The sequence below is a fragment of the Cannabis sativa genome, chromosome 1 (genome assembly GCF_029168945.1).
Source record: "Cannabis sativa cultivar Pink pepper isolate KNU-18-1 chromosome 1, ASM2916894v1, whole genome shotgun sequence".
Classification (NCBI taxonomy): Eukaryota; Viridiplantae; Streptophyta; class Magnoliopsida; order Rosales; family Cannabaceae; genus Cannabis; species Cannabis sativa.
The window spans coordinates 43,464,964-43,486,592 of NC_083601.1; the positions used below are offsets into that span (position 1 = coordinate 43,464,964).

General features: G+C 36.8%; 2 protein-coding genes across 2 annotated transcripts; both read left to right on the forward strand.

Annotated features, from left to right (window-relative positions):
* The first annotated feature begins 1,035 nt into the window (after nucleotides 1–1,035).
* Nucleotides 1,036–8,202, forward strand: LOC115704917 (disease resistance protein Pik-1). Its single transcript, XM_030632137.2, has 4 exons — nucleotides 1,036–1,291; nucleotides 1,389–1,406; nucleotides 7,616–7,676; nucleotides 7,758–8,202. Exons 1-4 carry the CDS (start codon nucleotides 1,286–1,288, stop codon nucleotides 7,904–7,906), a joined length of 234 nt encoding a protein of 77 aa, XP_030487997.1. The 5' UTR covers nucleotides 1,036–1,285; the 3' UTR covers nucleotides 7,907–8,202.
* A 3,354-nt stretch (nucleotides 8,203–11,556) lies between these two features.
* On the forward strand, nucleotides 11,557–20,533 carry LOC115707250 (ATP-dependent 6-phosphofructokinase 2). Its single transcript, XM_030635144.2, has 2 exons — nucleotides 11,557–12,346; nucleotides 19,410–20,533. The coding sequence occupies exons 1-2, from the start codon at nucleotides 11,759–11,761 to the stop codon at nucleotides 20,229–20,231; spliced, it is 1,410 nt and encodes a 469-aa protein (XP_030491004.1). The 5' UTR covers nucleotides 11,557–11,758; the 3' UTR covers nucleotides 20,232–20,533.
* The last annotated feature ends 1,096 nt before the right edge of the window (nucleotides 20,534–21,629 follow it).

A 21,629-nucleotide genomic window follows, 5' to 3' on the forward strand; every position in this document is an offset into this window, starting at 1 on the left:
ATATTATTTTGATATAAAGTATAAAATTTGTACTTTATATTTCTGTCTAAAAATGTATCATAGAACTTTATAATAATATTTTAGTTCAAAAATATTATCTTAATTAAAATTGAATTAAATATTATTTTTTTAAAAAAAATCCTAATATAGTGACATTTTTTGTGGGTCACTACATATGTAAAATAATAAAATAAATAATAAATAAAAGGATATTGTGACACTTTTTGTAAGTTTTTTAGTCTGTCAAAATCTGGCTCTAAACACATATAGTAACGAGCAGTGAGTGAGTGCAAAAGAGTTTAGTGACACGTGTGAAGAGTCACTAAAAACTGTTTTTCCAATTACTCTCATTAGTGACGCGCAATGAAGTGTCACTAAACAGTTTAAAGTTACTCAACATGGGTCACTAAAACTCAATTTTTTAGTGACAAAAGGATAATCAAGAATAGGTAGTCAAGGATCATTAAGAATAGAAATGGAAGCACAATCACCCACTCTACATCGATACCCCTTTAACACTACATTCCTTGACTCAAAAATAATCCTCCAAATGTAGCTAAATTGTTCCCTAACTGGGCTTGTAAGAAAGCAGAATTTGGAAAATACCTTGCTTTATAAATTCTTCCTACTACAGAGTTAGGAGAAAGGAAAAGCCGCCAATCTTATTTACCTAGTAGAGCTAAATTCAAATCATGCCGCCGCTGAAAGCCCAATATGTAGTTGTAAATACTGGTGGAACAGAAAACTACACTCTAGTAATTATGAAAATAAAATAGATGAAATCTGATATTAAATTACACTTGCTTAATTTTTGACCAGACATGCATGGGAACACCGCGCGTGTGTTTGACAAGTGAACACTTTTCTAACGCTATTACTCGACCATTGATGTACGTATGGATCAGCTCAACTGTAAGGCCCCACAAACATTAATTAATTAATTAATTATACACGACCAGACATTCCCAATTTCATAGAAAGATCTAGTAGCTAGCGTTGTATTATTGTTAATTTTTCAAACAAAGGAAGACACTTATTATTGTTATTTAAAAACAAGAAAGATTTTCTTTTTTTGAACAGCAACAGCAAGTCTTCCTTATAATTAATTAGTCACACACTAGTACTACTGTGAAGTTTCCTTACTATACTTTTTCTGTTTTCATTCACACATCTCCATATATATAAAATCGGCCTCACCCAAGTGTTTTCTCCTTAACAATCTTTTTCTTTCCCCCATTATATATATAATCATTATCCCATTTTGAATTAATAAGAGAGCCACAAGATGAAGGTTTATACTTAAATTAATTATTTGTTAATAAAATTATTATATATCTGCTATCTTTAATTATGTGTATGGTTTAAACATAATTTTGAATTTATTGCAGCAAAAGATTGTGATGAAGGTGCATGTAGGAATTTTAAGATAGGATTTTACTATCTTGCCCCCTACACCAACAAACAAAACCAATCAAGTATAAGGTCAATTTCGACCTTTCCCTGTTCAATGACTTTTCAAAGTCAGAGAACCCAAAACGACAGCGTTTTGCGTTTGAACAAAACCCAAGGCTCGAGAATCTTCTCAGCCACTTTCTCTCTTTCTCTGTCTTCACTTCGAAACCCTAGCAGAGAGTTTCTCTCTGAGAAACTCGAAGCTAGGTTTCAATCTACCCAGAAAAACAAGCCCCAAACACTATACACAGATCAGATCTACAATGATCTGATCTGTACACACCCACACACACAAATAGAAAAGGATTAGGGATAGAAAACACCAGAAATTTCCCGAAGTTCACCAATAAAATTGGCTACGTCTCCGTTTGAGCTGCTCCTCGAATTTGAGAGCTCGATTCCACTATCAAGATGTTTCAATCATACAACCATGAAGATTCCAAGTCACAGGTAATAATTTTTGACTGGTAATCTCCCTTTAATACATGTATTTTGTGTTTAATCCCTCTCTCTCTCTAGATCTAACTCTCTTTTGTGTTTCTGTGCATGTACGAGCTTGGATTCTTCCTTAAGTGTTCTTACTCTGGATCTTGAAGAACTCACTCAACCACCCAGATCTGGTTGTTGCTTGAGGTATATATAGATCTAGGGTTTTATTTGTTGCTTCTGAATGTGTTAGTTAGGTAGTTACAGAATGTAGTTAGAAGTGGATTTAGCCAAATCCACTCTAACTACTTTCTGTTAGGTTTATTAGAGACCGAAGGTCAACTTAGGGATTTGCATGTATTTCCTTTCCTGTCCTTTGTGTTTATGTTGTATTTGGACTTAATATCAGTGTAAGTGGAGGATTATTTTTAACAATTTCCACCTAATCCTTCACTGAGCTGATATTATAGTGGTCGAGTCAATTCAGAGGGTCATAGCTCTGTGATCCAAAGGATCACCTTATCCCTGATCCAACCCTATTAAGTTTAAACAATGTTTAAACTTAGATAGGGTGATCACTTTAGTTCCCATGTCTGCAGGGTTCTCTTCTGTAGGCACCTTGTCAATGTTTATGTGTCCCTGTGTCACTTTATCTCTGATGAAGTGGTACTTTATTTCTATGTGCTTGGTTCTGTCATGGAACATAGGGTTTCTGCATAGGTGTACACAACTGCGGCTATCGAGTAAATTGCGGTTTTGTGTCTAGTAATCTTAGCTCTTCTAGGACTCCTTTGACCCATATGCTTTCTTTAATGGCCTCTGTAGTTGCAATGTACTCTGATTCAGTTGTGGATAATGCCACAACAGGTTGTAATTGGACTTTCCAACTTACACAATTCCCCCCTAGTAGTAATATATAGGCTGATGTAGATTTCCTACTGTCTCTATCTCCAGCATAGTACGCATCCCGAAGCATTCTATTGTCGTGCTTCCTTGTTGCTTTACGTACTTCGAGTCCCAATTTAGTTGTCCCAATTAGGTACCTTAGTAACCATTTCATAGCAAGCCAGTGTGTCTTACCAGGATTTGTCATGAATCTGCTAAGTACACTAATAGCATAAGCAAGATCAGGTCTAGTGCTTACCATTAGGTACATAACAGATCCAATAGCATTAGCATAAGGAATTTTACTCATTTCCTCCTTCTCAGCTTTGCTCTCAGGGCATTGCTTCTTAGATAGTGTGAACTGTGTAGTTATAGGTTGGCTAGCAATTTTAGATCCCTTCATTGAGAATTTCTCAATAATCTTGTGTATGTAGTCTTCCTGATTTAGAATAAGTGTCCCTTCTGCTCTGTTTCTCTTAATAGAGATTCCCAAAATCTTAGTAGCTTCCCCTAGGTCTTTCATTTCAAACTCAGTCTTGAGTAGGCCCTTCATTGTGTTTACTCTTGCCCTTTCTTTACTGATTATAAGCATATCATCTACATACAGAAGTAGATATATGACTTTATTAATATCAGTACCTTTGTAGTACAAACAGTGATCATAGTAACTCCTAGAAAATCCCAGTTTTAGCATAAATCCATCAAACCTTTTATTCCATTGCCTAGGAGACTGCTTTAACCCATACAGTGACTTAACTAGCTTGCATACATAGTTTTCCTTCCCTTTTTCAGTATACCCTTTAGGTTGTCTCATGTAGATCTCCTCTTCTAGTTCACCATGTAGGAAAGCAGTAGTAACATCCATTTGGTCAATTTCTAGGTTGAATTGAGTAGCTAGACTTAGCATTATCCTTATAGTCTTGTATTTTGCAACTGGTGCAAATACTTCATTAAAATCTATGCCCTCTTTCTGTGTAAACCCTTTGGCCACTAACCTGGCCTTGTACCTTATAGGTTCATCCTTAGTTCTGCCTTCTTTCTCCTTGAATAGCCATTTACAGTCCACTATGCTCTTATCTTTAGGTTTAGGCACTACAATCCAGGTTCTGTTCTTCTTAAGAGATTCCATCTCTTCATCCATTGCACCTTTCCATTTCCTGGAATTTGGTCCTTTAATGGCCTCTTCATATGATTGAGGTTCATTATTGGCCATTTCCAATTCACTCATAAAGGCATATGCAATGTCTTCATCCCAAATATTAAAACTGTACTTAGGATTAGGTCTTGGTACTCTTCTGCCCCTGTCCCTGACTAATTGATAATCCCCCAAGTCTTCTTGAGTGCCTTCATCAACAATGTCAGTGTTGTCTTCATCAGGTTCCACCTGAACCTGATCTCCCTGGTTCTGTTCAGGTGTGTTCACTGTTTGTTCCACCTGAATAGATCCAGTTCTTTCATTTGCAGTGTTACCTGCATTGTTAGTGTCTTTTGTACCTGCATTAGGGTTAGAAGAAATAGGCAAACATGGAAATACATCTTCTTTAAATATTACATCCCTGCTATTAATAGTTTTAAAACCTTTTTGTTCCCAAACCCAAAGTCTATATCCCTTAACCCCTTCTGGATATCCCAGAAAAACACATTTCATAGCCCTAGGTTCTAATTTCCCAACACTTTGATGTGCATATGCTGCACAACCAAACACTCTAAGATTAGAAAGATTAGGAGGTTTACCAGACCATTTTTCCTCAGGAGTTTTGAATCCATTTGCACTGGATGGACTTCTGTTAATTAAGTACACAGCTGTTAAGGCTGCTTCTCCCCAGAAACCTTGTGATAGTCCAGATTGCAACAGTAAGCATCTCACTTTGTTGAGAATGGTTCTGTTCATTCTCTCTGCAACTCCATTCTGTTGGGGTGTTATTCTAACTGTTCTGTGTCTCTGTATGCCATGTTCTTTACAGTAATTGTTAAATTCATCATTACAAAATTCTAATCCATTGTCAGTCCTTAGAGTTTTTAATTTTTCATTTGTTAAATTTTCCACAAGTGTTTTCCACTGTGTAAACTTAGAAAAAGCCTCATTTTTATGTTTTAACAGAAAAATCCAAACTTTCCTTGAAAAATCATCAACAATAGATAAAAAATATACACAGCCACCATGAGTACTTGTTTTCTCTGGTCCCCACAGATCAGAGTGAACATACTCTAGTATTTTCTTAGTGTTGTGTGTGCCAGTGGAAAATTTCAGTCTATGATGTTTTCCAAGTACACAACACTCACAAAAATCAAGTTTGCATACCTTGTCTTTACCTAGTAAGTTCTGTTCACTCATTAGTTGCAGTCCTTTCTCACTTATGTGTCCTAGCCTCTTGTGCCATAGCATTGCATTTGAGTTATCAGTGTTGCTGTGAGCAGTGTAATTGCAAGGTACAACTGGTTGTCCTTTTAAGTAGTATAAGCCTCCATCTTTGTGTCCTTTCATGATAGTTAGGGCTCCTTTGCTTATTTTCATTTGTCCAGATTCAATCTTGCTAACTATGCCTTGGTCATCTAGAACACTTAGTGAAATTAGATTCCTAGCTAGGTTAGGGACATATCTAACTTCACTTAGAGTTCTGACCATTCCATCATGCATTTTAAAACTGATAGATCCAGATCCTTGTATATCACAGGTCTGGTTGTTTCCAAGGATAACTCTGCCCCCATTTGATTTCCTGAAATCAAACATGAAAGATTTATTATTAGTCATGTGGAAAGTGCAACCAGAGTCAAGGATCCATTCATCTTTGATGGATGGTCCAACTTGGTACACTTCACCACTTTCATAACCATCAGTAATATTAGCATCATGCATATCAGATTTAGGTTTAGAGTTAGAATATTTAGAATCTCCCTGTCCATGTGGTTTTTGTTTGTTATTTCTTTTCAAGAAATAACAATCTCTTTTGAAATGCCCAGGTTTACCACAGTTGTAACACCCATTAGTTTCATCAGAGTTTCTAGGGTTAGAACTTGATCTGCCTCTTTGAAAACCTCCCTGTTTGTTTGAATTTCTTCCTTGACTTCTGCCTCTGTTATTCCAAGGCTTTCTTGGACCTGGTTTGCCTCTACTCAGGTTGACTTCACCATTTGAATGTCCTCCTTTCTCTGTTCTCATTTCTAAATCTTTAGATTTGAGTGCAGAGATCACCTCCTCTAGGGTTATAGATGTCCTTCCATACTTAATAGCAGTCTTGACTTCTCTGTAGGATTCAGGTAATGAATTTAGAATAATAATGGCCTGGTTTTCATCACTTAGTGCCTCATTTTCCCCAGAATTTGCAAGTTCAATATGCATCCTTAAGAATTCATCCAAATTTTGATCAAGAGATTTGGATGAACTCATTTTAAACCCAAAAATCCTTTCCTTCAAGAAAATCTTGTTGGTTAGGGATTTCTGTTGAAACTGTTCTTCCAGTTTCTTCCAAATCTGGGCAGGGGTTTCTTCCTTGTCAATTAGCCTGATAATGGCATCTGATAAATTGAATATCATGATTCCTGTTGCAGTTTCCAAGTATTCTTCTTGCTGAATCTTGGTAGTCCCTTCTGGCCATTCTATAGGGTCATTAAGTACTCTCAATAGTTTCTGTTGAGCCAAGAGTGACTTAATCTTTCTCCTCCAAATCCTATAATCACCAGAACCATCAAATTTGTCAATGTCAACCTTTAAATTGCTCATAATTAATGAAATTAAGTAAAATCAGATGAAATAGATAATAATAGGCAATTCAATTGTAAAGATAATTATAATGTGTCCCAGAAATCTTGTGTTAAAGATTTTAAGTTGATCTGGTTGAGTTCTTGAATTTCTTGATTGAGTTTCTTGCTTCCTTGCTTGAGTTTTTCCTTCCTTCTTGATTAGTTTGAGTGTTGATCTTTTCCAGCTTTAACCAAGCTCTGATACCATTGTAGGAATTTTAAGATAGGATTTTACTATCTTGCCCCCTACACCAACAAACAAAACCAATCAAGTATAAGGTCAATTTCGACCTTTCCCTGTTCAATGACTTTTCAAAGTCAGAGAACCCAAAACGACAGCGTTTTGTGTTTGAACAAAACCCAAGGCTCGAGAATCTTCTCAGCCACTTTCTCTCTTTCTCTGTCTTCACTTCGAAACCCTAGCAGAGAGTTTCTCTCTGAGAAACTCGAAGCTAGGTTTCAATCTACCCAGAAAAACAAGCCCCAAACACTATACACAGATCAGATCTACAATGATCTGATCTGTACACACCCACACACACAAATAGAAAAGGATTAGGGATAGAAAACACCAGAAATTTCCCGAAGTTCACCAATAAAATTGGCTACGTCTCCGTTTGAGCTGCTCCTCGAATTTGAGAGCTCGATTCCACTATCAAGATGTTTCAATCATACAACCATGAAGATTCCAAGTCACAGGTAATAATTTTTGACTGGTAATCTCCCTTTAATAGATGTATTTTGTGTTTAATCCCTCTCTCTCTCTCTAGATCTAACTCTCTTTTGTGTTTCTGTGCATGTACGAGCTTGGATTCTTCCTTAAGTGTTCTTACTCTGGATCTTGAAGAACTCACTCAACCACCCAGATCTGGTTGTTGCTTGAGGTATATATAGATCTAGGGTTTTATTTGTTGCTTCTGAATGTGTTAGTTAGGTAGTTACAGAATGTAGTTAGAAGTGGATTTAGCCAAATCCACTCTAACTACTTTCTGTTAGGTTTATTAGAGACCGAAGGTCAACTTAGGGATTTGCATGTATTTCCTTTCCTGTCCTTTGTGTTTATGTTGTATTTGGACTTAATATCAGTGTAAGTGGAGGATTATTTTTAACAGTGCAAATGAATTGTAAGAAATGCCAGACCAAGGCACTCAAGGCTGCGGCTACCCAAGAAGGTAATAATAATTAGTATATAGAGAGAGAGTTAATTCTGTATGATGTAAAATATAATTGAAAGAAATTATTATTAATAATAGGTGTAAACTTCGTGGGATTAGAAGGAGGAGATGCGAAAGACAAAGTTGTGGTGATTGGGGATGGCGTTGATGCAATTGACTTGGCCAAGACCTTGAAGAAGAAGTTGGGGGAAGCCCACATCATTAGTGTAGCAGCTATAAATAAATAATAAATCGATAGCAGATAATTATTATTAATCACAGATACATATACATATATATTCTATATAAAAAGCTCCTAGTGTACACTAATTAGTACTTAGTACGGTATGAATCACGTCTTTCTCTTTTTTGGCTTGTGGATATACATAGAGATACTTAGAGTTTTTATTATGTAATTTTTTTGGGCACTTTTTCATTTACTGTCTTTTGGTTGGTCTTGTTGCAATAATTTTCATTTACTATTCTCCAAACCATTGGGAATGCTCTAATAATTAATAAAGAGTACTTAATTTGGTTATTGTTATTATTATCTTGAAAATTAATGGGGAAACTTCATGCAACAATGAATATTTTTACAAAGAATAAGACCACTTTTAGTGGAAGAAACACTAAATACTTCCTTTAACTTGCTGTCTTTAATTTTTATCATTTCTTTCAAAATTTCTTATGTTTATATTTTTTTTTAATTATTTTATCAATTTTACTCTTGTCACTTCACGATAATTTTAATTCTTCTATAATTAAAATTTTGTCCAAACTTTCTCACAAACTTACACATTCATCTACAACAAATCTATTATGTTTGAAATTATGTCTTAATTATGTGAGTGTGAGAATATATAATTTGAGTACAATACTAAAAAAAAAAAGTATATTTGAATTAAATTTTATTTAAAAATAAATTTGATTAATGTATATAAAAAAAAGAAGGTATTCTTCAAATTCCTCAAGGAATATGCAAAAATTGTCTTATATTTAGCACAAATTACAGAATTTGATATACAAACTTTAATATTTTTATTAAAAGTATAAAAAAGAGTAATAACTTTATCATTAATATCATTATTTTTTATTATGTAAAATAATAATAATAAAAGAATTGCTAAAAAGCACCATTGGTACTTAACATCCTTCTTCGTGACATACAATTATTGCTGTAATTAAGAGCATGTTCTATATAAGTTAAGAAAATAATTTTTATAGAATATTGCTAATTAATCATAGGGTGTTACCTATAGAAGGTGCTAGACACCACTAGTGCCCAATAGCAATGCTTATAAAAAAGAATATAAATAGTTTATCATCAATGTTATATCTAAATATACTAATAAAATAATAAAAGTGACATAAAAATCAATAATAAAGTTGTTCACTTATGATGATAATGTTATGCCAAATTTTTCATCATTTGCTATGTGTCAAATTTGTATAATTTTTTGGCACATCATTTGAGCACATTTTTTCCTAAGAATAACTCTAATAGAGTGCTAAAAAAAATAATGTATTGTTATATTTAGCACATTTATGAAAAACTACTCCTACAATGATATTCTAAAAAGTGTGATAAATTTGGCACATGCTAAAAGTTTGGTCAAATTCTGCACAAGATATAATGCTATGTTAAATTTAGCTCACAATAAATATTACTTTTTTATTTACTATAATACCACTAATTATTATGTTTTATTAACTTTTACTAAATTTTACATTATTTATTTACTATATTACTATTCAGTGACGAAGCCAGAAATTTGGTTGAGTGAGGGCTTAAATAAATATTAAGTCAAAGCTCATAAAAATAACTGATAAATGTATCCTTTTAAATTTTTATCTTCAATAAAATAAAATAAAACATTGTCAATAGTATTATTTTATTTTTTAATAAAGTGTTATTTTTTTTATTATTTGTATTGGGCTACTTTTAAAATGGGCTTGATTAGAGTGAGGGTAGGTTTATGAATTATAATGGGGTAAGTTGAAAAATGCCTCTTTTATTCATCAATTAATCAAATTTACCTCTAATTTTATATTTATTTGAAACATAACTCTTTTTATATATATTGTACCCAAAATACCCTTACATAAGAGAATCACATGGAGGGTATCTTGAAGTGACAGGGGCAAAATTGGTACAATATTTAAAAAAAGAGGTAAAAATGATAGATTTTAAAAAAGAAAGTAAAAATAAAAGAGGACAATATAAAAAGAGTATAGAGTGTAATTTCCTCAATTATAATTAAGATATTGAGTGAGGGCTTTAATAAATTGAGTGAAGTGAATTAATATATGTATATATCTACATGTGAAAAATTTGATGTATATATTTGAGTGAGGGCTTAAGCCTACATATAGCCATAAGTCCCTCCGTCGTCCCTGTTACTATTATTTAAATAATAAAAGAATAAAAAATAATAATTTTTGTATATTCTCAATAATACAATTAATATAATTAATTATTATTTTTTATTTTGGAGTATCATTATAAATAATAGACCAAATATAATAACACAAATTTATTTTTCGAACCAAATTTAACACAAATTTTCTATTATAATCAAATGCACAACTAGGGACAGTGACCCAATCCAAGAGCAAATAAATTAAGGAGGTTTTAAAAGCAAAATTGGCACTAGACTAGGAGAATGATAATAAAACAAGAAGCTGACTGAAAATTTCGGAGCAGCAGTGATTTGTCTATCACCGGACCCAGTCATTTAAGAGGAAACTTATTTTTGAGCTTTCCATGACAATGACAAAGCAATCCGAAGAAGAAAAAATAAACATGGAAGCCGCTAAAGCCTTTACACCTAATTAATTTGTTAAGTTTAAATTTGATGGTAAAACCTTCTAAATTACTAAATTACTAAGGTGTCGTTTGATAACACTTTTTTTAATCAATTTTCTGTTTTTAAAATTGAAAAAGTAAAAATATTTTTTAAAAACATATTCTGTAAAACTGTATACTTTTCTTTTTTTTTAATTGAGAATCAATTTTTTTTTTTTTTTAAAAAAAAAAATCTTTTTAAATATTTTTTTAAACAATTTTTTTTATTAATCAATATCTTGGACTTCGATCAGACCCGGACACAAATCCCCCCACGACCCTGGTGCTGAACCCGCCCTCTGATTTGAACCCAAATCTGACCCTAGACCTAGACTCGACGTAAATAAAATCAAAAAATGAAAATGAAAATGAACTTTACAGAACACACTTTTGCTTTCTGTTTTTAAAATTAAAAAACAAAATTGTACAGAACGCATTTTTATTTTTCAAAAGAAAAATTTTTAAAAACAAAAATTTTACTTTCATTTTGTGATTAAAAAATTAGAAAACAAAAGTGTTACCAAATGACACCTAAACTGTTACCAAATTTAAGGTGACATTTATTTTTCACAATTACCTACCAACATAGACGGCTTATGTGTATATTTTTATACATGTGACACTATAATAATATTATTTAAAAATTATAAGAAATTATTTCAAAATTTTAATATTTTTTATTTTTTAAATATTTTATTATTATAATTTTAAACTAAATTTTGAAATAATAATATTAAGTGTACTAATATAAACGTATCATGTATATAGAGTGCACACATAAGTAATTCATGATAGTTAACTAGATGACACTTTAAATTTGCTAACAGTTTAAAAGATTTTACATTAGAAATCGTTAATCACTTAAATTTTCACATTAGAACATTATAGGGGCTCTATTGTACGTGAAATCTTGCTTTGGGCTTCTTGTAAAGCCCATTATCAACGATTCTTGTCTTCACGTCTCCCAACCCACATCTTTGCGTAAAGCTTCCCAATTTTGTAGCGTGGAAATCGGGAATTTCAGACAATCAGTGGGTACCCACCAGGTGTCAACGTGGCACATTTTAGTTAGAAACCCAGCAAAAATATCCACGTGTCAGTACCTGTAAAAAAGCGCGCGCCACGCATTCAACTGCTAATTCTCGTCTTCTCCTACTCTCTTCGTTCCGCTTCACCGTTCAATTTCTTACTCTCACGACTCTGTTTTTGTCTTAATCGCATTCTTTGGTTTTACTAGATTACAAAATCCCCAACAATGGCGGCCATGAAGCAGGCGGAGGAAGATGACCTGATCAGCCAGTCGGACTATCAAAATCTATTTTCAATATCCATCAAGCTCCAGAATCTACCTCACTTAACCGACTACATCCCTAACCTCAAAACCCTACCAAACCCTCTCGATCAAAACCCCTTCTTCCGCCCCTCTGAAGGTTTCTACATCCATCCGGGTGACGCCATCCTCCGTCAGATCGTCCTCGAGCTACCTGGAACCTTGCCCGCTCCTTCGCCTCACCTCGCCTACCACCGAGCTGGCCCCCGCCGAAGCATATTCTTCGAGCCGTCGTCTGTCAAGGCCGCTATCGTCACCTGCGGAGGACTCTGCCCCGGCCTCAACACCGTCATCAGGGAGCTCGTCAATGGCCTTTGGGAGCTCTACGGCGTGCGCCAGATCTTCGGAGTCACCGCCGGGTACCGGGGATTTTACTCGACGGACCCTGTTGAGCTTAATCCAAAGATCGTGCATAACTGGCATAAGAGGGGCGGTACGGCTCTTGAAACCTCCAGAGGTGGTTTTGATCTTGATAAAATTGTTAATGCTATACAAAATCGGGGCTTCAATCAGGTTACTTTCGTGTTTATTTTGGTTTAGATATTTTTCCATATATGTTAAATAAAATTAGTGGTTTTGCTTCTAACTGATTCGATGCATTATCTCCTCAAAGTTTGCAACTTAGAATCTTTACTAATTTCAGTTAAATTTTTCAATTAAAATTCATATTCAATATACAATACAAAGTTAATACACTTACAAAGTAGAAAATAAGTTTTAAAAAAATAGATCTAATTGAATTCCAGATACTCACTCTATGTATAAATTAAGATAATGTATTATAATATATACATACATTTTGGCAAATAATTGTATTATTTGTAATTCCATGCCTTTTTTATGCTACAAGTTATGTTTTTAAGATAATTTTTAATGCTATATAATAATTTTATAGAGATACGAATGATCTTAGTTTTATTTATATTTTCACAAATTTATGGGCTGGTTTGGCATCTGTTAGCCCAGCCCAAGGTGAGAGCCCAGCCCAATTCGAGCCCAATACCAATTGACTCAAATGAAATACAACAAAGGGTAAATGGGTGGATTGACCAAGCCGATTGTGAGGAAGAACCAACACAGCGACTCGAAAGTGTGGGAAAGGAGAAGAAGGAGGAAGACCATCCAGAGATTGATGGAGCGAGAGTACCAGCGCGTGAGACACGAGTGCGCGTACGACCCCGATGGCTCAAGGAGTTTGTTAGGATGGAGCAAAGATGAGAAGGCAGCAGTTGGAGTATTCTGTTATGTTTGTTTTCCTTTATTTCTTCTTTGTAATTTCTGCAACAGGGTATATAAACCTGGGAAACATTTTGTATGGGGGTTGTTGAATGAAATAGTCGATTTCGGCTGGAGATTGGCCTTGTCTCGAAGAAGGCATTTCTAACATTTGGTGCTCTCATTGACCTTCATCTCCACGATGAAGAACGAGGAACTCGCCGCCATGATTCATGCTTTGGAGCTGAATTTTCAGAAACACTCCGAAGAACAATTTGCTCGATTTAACGCAAGATTAGAGGAACAAGTTACTAGGCTTGACAACCGTGTGAACCAGTTGCAAAATCCTTTGGGGACATCAAGTGACGAGCATACGAGTGTAACTCGCGATGTGCACTCTCCATCGAAGCAGCAGCAATCGGAGGGAGTATCGGAGCATAGAGAGTTGAACAACATTCTGAAGAGTATGAGAGTTAAGGTGCAGAGGTTTGATGGCACTAATGTGGAAGATTGGGTGTATAAGATCAGTAAGTTTTTTGACTTACATGGAATTTCTCCTAGTTCCCGATTGTCTTTGATTGCTTTCCATTTGGAGGGACCACCATCCACTTGGTTTCAATGGATGGAGAAAGGAGGAGGGTTTGCGGATTGGGATTCATTTCTCAAAGCCCTGCGATTACGATTTGGTGTATCGGTTTATGAGGATCCATTGGGCAGGATTGCTAAATTGACTCAAACGGGGCGTGTGGCTGATTTTCGAGCAGAATTTGAAGATTTGATGACTCGGATTTCTGGTGTATCCGAGCAATTCTTCCTGAATTTTTTTGTGTGGGGACTGAAGAATGAGATTAGGAGGGAGCTGCTGTTATCAAGACCAGTGGACTTAGCTGATGCTATGGCTAAGGCTCAGCTATTTGAAGATCGGCATGACGATTTACTTGGGCGTGGTAAGATGGTGAGCAATCGTACAGGGTGGTCTCCGAGGTTTCCCACTTCACCACCAACAGGTCAGAGCCCGACTGGATCTGTTATAACTTCTCCTAATTCTACTGTTGCAACGCCACCAAAATTACACAAACCAAGCCCTTCGGGACTACCAGTTAAGCGGTTGTCACCTGCTGAGATCAAGGAGAAACGGGATAAGGGGCTTTGTTTTACTTGTGATGAAAAGTACAGTTTTGGTCATAAATGCAAAAACCGTGTTCTTATTCTCTGCACTCCAGGCGATGAAGACTCAGAGACAGCAATGTTTCCTCAGGATCTTCATGATCTTGAAGAAGTAGATGACGAACCCACCGAGGAAGTGAGTCTAAATTCATTGGCCAATTCGTCCAATCCACGCATCTTTCGTATTACGGCGCAACAGGGCACTGGGACTTTGGAAGTGTTAATTGACACGGGCAGCAACAATAATTTCATTCAAGAGGCATTGGCGGCTCGGTTGGGATTAGCTTGCGAAGATACGAAGAAATTTAAGGTGTATATGGGAAACGGGAACTCGCTGTGGTGTTCTCAACTGTGTAAGGGTGTGGAGTTGATTCTCCAAGGACACAAGTTTTTGGTCGATCTATATGTGCTACCTATTTGGGGGTTAGACGTGGTTTTGGGGATGCAATGGCTCCAAACATTGGGTCCATGTATCCATGATCACCGAGCCTTGACAATGGAATTTCAGTGGAAGGGTAATGTAATTAAATTGGCTGGTACGATTCCTGCAACAGATCAACAACTATCATTCGCACAACTGCGTGTTATGTGTAGAGAAGGGGATATAAAGGATGTATTCATGTTTGCTAAAATCTCCCAAGAGGAAACAGTGGTAGATAAAGAGATTGCAGAGATGGACACTCAGCTTCCTATGCACGGTCGTGGCATTCTTTCTGAGTTTCAAGATGTGTTTGCCGAGCCTACTCAGTTACCACCATATCGAATGACGAATCACCGCATTTTCTTACAACCGGGGTCAAAACCAGTGAATGTCAGGCCTTACCGTTACCCCTACTTTCAGAAAGACATTATTGAAAAGATGGTTCGCGAGATGGAGCAATGCGGATTTGTTCAAACAAGCAACAGTCCTTATTCCTCACCGGTCTTGTTGGTCAAGAAGAAAGATGGATCGTGGCGTTTTTGCATTGACTATCGGGCACTAAATGATATCACTATCAAGGATCGGTTTCCTATCCCAACCATTGACGAGTTATTGGACGAATTGGGTGGAGCAAGCGTATTTTCGAAGTTAGATTTACGAGCGGGGTATCACCAAATTCGCATGGACTCACGGGATATTCACAAAACGGCATTCCGCACTCATGAAGGCCATTATGAGTTTCGGGTTATGCTATTTGGCCTCACTAACGCCCCATCGACGTTCCAAGCCACTATGAATCAGGTATTCAAACCATTACTTCGTCATTGTGTTATTGTTTTCTTCGATGACATTCTAGTTTACAGCAAGAGTGGCGAAGAACACCGTGTTCATTTGCGAATAGTTCTACAAAAGCTCCGAGAACACCAATTTTTTGCTAAAAGCAGCAAGTGCAAGTTCTTCCAGTCACAAATTGATTATTTGGGGCATCTAGTTTCAGCCCAAGGAGTGCAAGCCGACCCTTCCAAAATTGCAGCCATGATTGAGTGGCCGAAGCCACGTACTATTAAACAGTTGAGGGGATTTCTGGGTTTAACAGGATACTACCGCCGCTTTGTAGCACATTACGCAACCATTGCTGCCCCCTTAACGGAGCTTCTAAAGAAAGATAATTTTGCGTGGAATACACAGGCTGAGTTAGCTTTTATTCAGCTCAAGACAGCTATGACAGAGACTCCAGTTCTTGTCTTACCGGATTTTTCCAAAGTGTTTGTCATTGAGTCTGATGCTTCAAATGTGGGTATAGGAGCAGTCCTAATGCAAGATAATCACCCAATTGCTTTTTTCAGCAAGAAATTGGGTCCCAGGTTCGTGGGTACATCAGCATACTTACGAGAATTACGAGCAATTGTGGAAGCTGTCACTAAGTGGCGACAGTACTTGTTAGGCCGCCACTTTGTCATTCGCACGGATCATCGTAGTTTAAAAGAATTACTCACCCAAGTGATACAAACACCCGAACAGCAACAATTTTTACGGAAGCTCATTGGGTTCAGTTTTTCCATCGAATATAAGGCTGGGACAACAAATTCAGCGGCTGATGCACTCTCCCGGCAATACGATACTGCTCCTTCGCTTCTTACAGCTGCTATATCCTCTGTTACCTTTGATTTTCTGGATGAATTGAGAAGAGAAAATACAACATGTCCAGAGCTACGGCACCTCCACGAACAACTAGCTGCGGGTTCATTGTCTACGACCGATTATTCAGCGCGTGAGGGACTATTGTACTACAAACAGCGCATCAGAGTCAGCTCTCATTCCAATCTTAAACAACAGCTTATTCGGGAATTTCATGAGACTAAGATGGGGGGACACGCAGGGGTCGAGCGCACATTCTTAAGATTGAGTGCAAATTTCTTCTGGCCCGGTATGAAATCTGAAGTTCGCAGCTTTATCCAAGCGTGCATTGTTTGTCAAACAATTAAATACTCAGCCGCTGCTCCTTACGGACTTCTACAGCCATTGGAAGTGCCAGAACGTGTATGGGAGGACTTGGCAATGGATTTCATTGTGGGGTTGCCAAATTCCTATGGGGTCACTAACATTTTAGTGGTGATTGATCGTTTCACCAAATACGCTCATTTTGGTGCGTTACCGACTCATTATTCAGCCACCAAAGTCGCTGATCTCTTTTCACAGATGGTCATCCGATTACATGGGTTGCCTCGATCTATTGTTTCCGATAGAGACCCAATTTTTACTAGCACTTTTTGGAAGAAGTTGTTCGAGTTTATGGGTACAAAGCTGAAAATGAGCTCGGCATATCACCCACAAACAGATGGACAAACGGAAGTCACCAATCGATATTTGGAGCAATACCTTCGGGCGTTTACAGCGGACAATCCAAAGCAATGGAGCAGGTTCCTCTCGTGGGCTGAATATCACTATAATACCAGCCACCACTCCGCTATTGGGATGACTCCTTTTCAGGCAGTTTATGGCCGAAGTCCTCCAACCATTCCAGCTTATGCTAGAGGGTCCACCACCATTCAAGCGGTTGAGAACGATCTCCTTACTCGAGACACTATTTTACAGCAACTCAAAGACAACCTCCTCCAAGCTCAACATCGCATGCGCCAACAAGCGAACAAACACAGAAGGGATATTGAATTTCAGCTGGGTGATCTGGTGTTGGTGAAGTTACAACCTTATAGACAACGGACAGTGGCTAAGCGTCTTAACAACAAGCTATGTAGAAGGTATTTCGGTCCGTTCCCTATTGTGGCTCGCATAGGGTCAGTGGCGTACACTTTGGGTTTACCCGCGGGTAGCCGCATCCACCCAACTTTTCATGTCTCTCAACTCAAACCGTTCCATGGCAACTCCAACACTCCTTGCTTTCCACTACCAGAACACGATGTCAACAACAAACCAGTGATGATTCCGCAAGCAATCCTCGCTGCACGAATCCATGAAGGCCAACGACAAGTACTGGTTCAATGGTCTCTATGTGCCCCGGAGGATGCCACTTGGGAAGACTTTCATCAATTCTGTCAGATTTACGGGTTCACCAACCTTGAGGACAAGGTTGTTTTCGAGCGGGGGAGTAGTGTTAGCCCAGCCCAAGGTGAGAGCCCAGCCCAATTCAAGAGCCCAATACCAATTGACTCAAATGAAATACAACAAAGGGTAAATGGGTGGATTGACCAAGCCGATTGTGAGGAAGAACCAACACAGCGACTCGAAAGTGTGGGAAAGGAGAAGAAGGAGGAAGACCATCCAGAGATTGATGGAGCGAGAGTACCAGCGCGTGAGACACGAGTGCGCGTACGACCCCGATGGCTCAAGGAGTTTGTTAGGATGGAGCAAAGATGAGAAGGCAGCAGTTGGAGTATTCTGTTATGTTTGTTTTCCTTTATTTCTTCTTTGTAATTTCTGCAACAGGGTATATAAACCTGGGAAACATTTTGTATGGGGGTTGTTGAATGAAATAGTCGATTTCGGCTGGAGATTGGCCTTGTCTCGAAGAAGGCATTTCTAACAGCATCATACTAAATTTTTTGGACAGTGTTGCTGCTTGTTTTGACATTATTAATTAAAAAGTAACACAAATTTGAGCTACTAATATTAAAGCGAGAAAATGGGTACATATACTAGTAATTGTTATTTGGTAAATATTCTGTTTGTGGAATAATTTTCTGGTGAATTCCGTAAACCATAAATTGTTATGGTGCTTTTCTATGAATTCCACTAATGCCTTTTAGCATTTCCCTTTTCATTATTATGTTTATCTTGATTCTGTGGAAACTAAAATATGAATATTTGTCTTGTTTTTCTTTTTCTCACCTTTTAAGTCTATATGTTATCTCTCATAAATAACTATATATGATAACTAAACATTATTATGGCATTTTCTTTAATTTAACTTAAAATCATGTATTCGTTCTTAGGTTCTATTTTGAAAATATCACTACTTTTTAGGAGGCTAGTGACAAGTGTCCTAGTCGTAAGGTTACGATGTCATTATCCCCCACAAGGAATTAGGAAAAATTAGAGGAAATATTAATTCAAAGTCTGATTTTTATTTTCTCCCAATACTTTTTGCAAACATGTAGACTATCATTTAAATTATGGAGTATGGACGAGTCAGAGTTTTTAAGACTGTAGCCCAATATATGAGCTCTCAACTAAATCATCATTCATTCATTCCTATTTTGAAGTTCCGATTTAAGTTCACCCAATTGAGTGATGCTTTTAACAAGTCTACTGTAGATTCTGCCTAGCTATGATGTGGAATTTAGTACTGCGACTTGGTAAGATGAACTGATAGGGAATTGCGTTCTGCTGTAAGATCATGAATTCAGTCGTTTAAACCAAATTATGAATCTCATATGCTCACATGAATATTTGGTGACCAAAACAATTATTTCAGTCATGTACATTTAATTTTGGGGACATCTCTTATCCCTTGCACCATATCATAGACATTATATCCTTCCAAGAGAATAATTGAAGTGATTCCACCAGTCAGCCTAAATGATAGCATGACTTTAATGCTCAATCAAATTGGTAGGTGTTAGTATGAAAAATAGTTTAAGGCAGATTAGCTTGTTGCTCAAGTACTCTGTTTAAGTATTGATCGATGCTCATGCCTGTATAATCCGCATAGATTAATGCATCAATGATTGTTATTTATTTTTTATTCAGATGAATGCAGCCTAATGGAGTTTGTTCATTCAACTAATGTCTTAGCTAATCCACATATATAAACAGGTGTATATCATAGGTGGAGATGGCACTTTGCGTGGTGCAGTGAAAATATTCAATGAGATTCGCCGCCGCAAATTGAATGTTGCCGTTACTGGAATCCCCAAAACCGTGGACAATGATGTAGGCATAATTGACAGGTCTTTCGGTTTCCAGACAGCTGTAGAAATGGCTCAGCAAGCTATTAGTGCTGCTAATGTGGAAGCAGAGAGTGCAGTCAATGGAATAGGTCTGGTAAAGCTAATGGGTCGAAGCACCGGACACATTGCTCTTCATGCAACACTAAGCAGTGGGGATGTTGATTGCTGCTTAATTCCTGAAATGGATTTCTACTTAGATGGGAAAGGAGGTCTCTTTGAGTTCCTTGAGCAGAGACTCAGAGAAAATGGACATGCAGTACTAGTAGTAGCTGAAGGGGCAGGACAAGAACTGATACCAAGAACTGATGCCCAGAAGGAAGAGAGAGATGAGTCCGGCAACCTTGTCTTTCTCGACGTGGGTGTCTGGTTGAAGTCAGAGCTAAAAAATTGGTGGACAAGGGACCATCCGGGTGAATTGTTTACAGTGAAGTACATAGATCCCACATACATGATACGTGCAGTTCCCGCCAATGCCACAGATAACTCCTACTGCACACTGCTAGCACATTCAGCCATTCATGGAGTTATGGCTGGCTATACAGGATTTGTGCCTGGTCCCATCAATCGTAACTTTGCTTATATCCATTTGGAAGAGGTGGCGCAGACTAAGAATGAAGTCGACACAAAGGACCATAAATGGGCATGGGTCAGATCTGTATCTACTCAGCCTGATTTTGTGAGGAGGTAAATTTTTAATCATCTCCTGTGTCCATAAGAAGAGTTTATCCTCTCAGGTTTTGGTCTTTTTAAGCTCTACCTATATCACGAATAAGTTAACACACTTATTTACATATCAATAGATAACAATGATGATGTACCAGAATTAGAAAACCGAAGATGGGGACAGATCTAATCTGTAAAACTGAATTACGTTGAAAGGAAATATTCAATTTCCAAAGACCTGTTATTCTTTTTCTGTGAAATTTACAGTTGATCTGTAGCCATGTTTTTGGTCGGTGTTTTGATATTGTTTTTCTTTTGCTTCTTTTATTTTATGTTATCACTTCACTTGTTTAGTTCATGTGCTGTGGCTTTACTTTCGGAAGTACTAGGCCAGCATATTTATATTATGGGTGTGTGCAGTGTGTACAAATCCATTTATATTTTATTTTAGTTTTTCTTAAAGGTGGCAAGAAGTTGACAGCGATGATTGATAAGTTGGCCGAGGAGTAAAATCTAAGTCTTCTTTATCTTATGGTAGATTTTCAAAGTTTACTTTCTAGACACAAAAGATTATAAACTATATTAGTGGGATTATGGACCCATACATGTCTCGTACTGGATGACACTTTCCCATACCGCAATGTCATGGACGAACGAATAAGTCGAAAATGGGAAGGTATGTGAATTGTGATGAACATACTTTTATCGGTATATTAGTATTACCATTTAAAATGGTTCGTTATTTATTCCATTAAAAGTTGTTAAAGTGATAAAGCAAAATGGAAGAAAGGAAAAAAAAGCTTCTATAATTGTGGAATCACCAATGAATTTGGCTGCAAGAGGAATTGCTTTGACAATAATCTAGCAATGTCACATACACTTGCTTTCCATAAAGAAAGACAACCAATTTGCATAGACCACTTTATCACACACTGACTAGAGAATCACAAATCTCTTTCAAAAGAAAAACTAGGATTCTTTCTACTTTCTCAAAGGTGGACCTTATCAGCTTACAAACAGAAATAACATTCCCTATGGTTTGGAAGAGTCGTAGTTTATTGTCATTTTTGTGAGCAATTGAGCTTGGGCTCACCGCCATTTTTGCAAAACAATTATTATCTTCCATATTTTCAGCAAAAAAATAAAATAAAAATTATCTTCCATATGGGCACATGCCTAAAAGACACTACTAAAACACAATCACATGAAGTTTATACTAAACTGCCACACGAAATTGCTTGATTAATAATATTTAAGTAAATCATAGCCGTACGGGTCTTTTCCCTCCCTCAAACTTTGTTGGGAATTAAATAATTTAGAGCCAGAGCTATCAAGCTTTTGTGGCCATAAATGGAGGATTCATCTTTGATACTGTTAAAGTTATTAAAGGCAAGCCGTGTGCTTGCTTAATACCTTTTGATGT

Excerpts from the sequence above, each read along its gene's own strand:
- LOC115704917 (XM_030632137.2), top strand. Across the intron at positions 7,677-7,757 it reads GGCTGCGGCTACCCAAGAAG|GTGTAAACTTCGTGGGATTA; the intron begins GTAATAATAATT and ends TATTAATAATAG.
- LOC115707250 (XM_030635144.2), top strand. The coding sequence starts at position 11,759 with ATGGCGGCCATGAAGCAGGCGGAGGAAGATGACCTGATCAGCCAGTCG. Across the intron at positions 12,347-19,409 it reads AAAATCGGGGCTTCAATCAG|GTGTATATCATAGGTGGAGA; the intron begins GTTACTTTCGTG and ends ATATATAAACAG.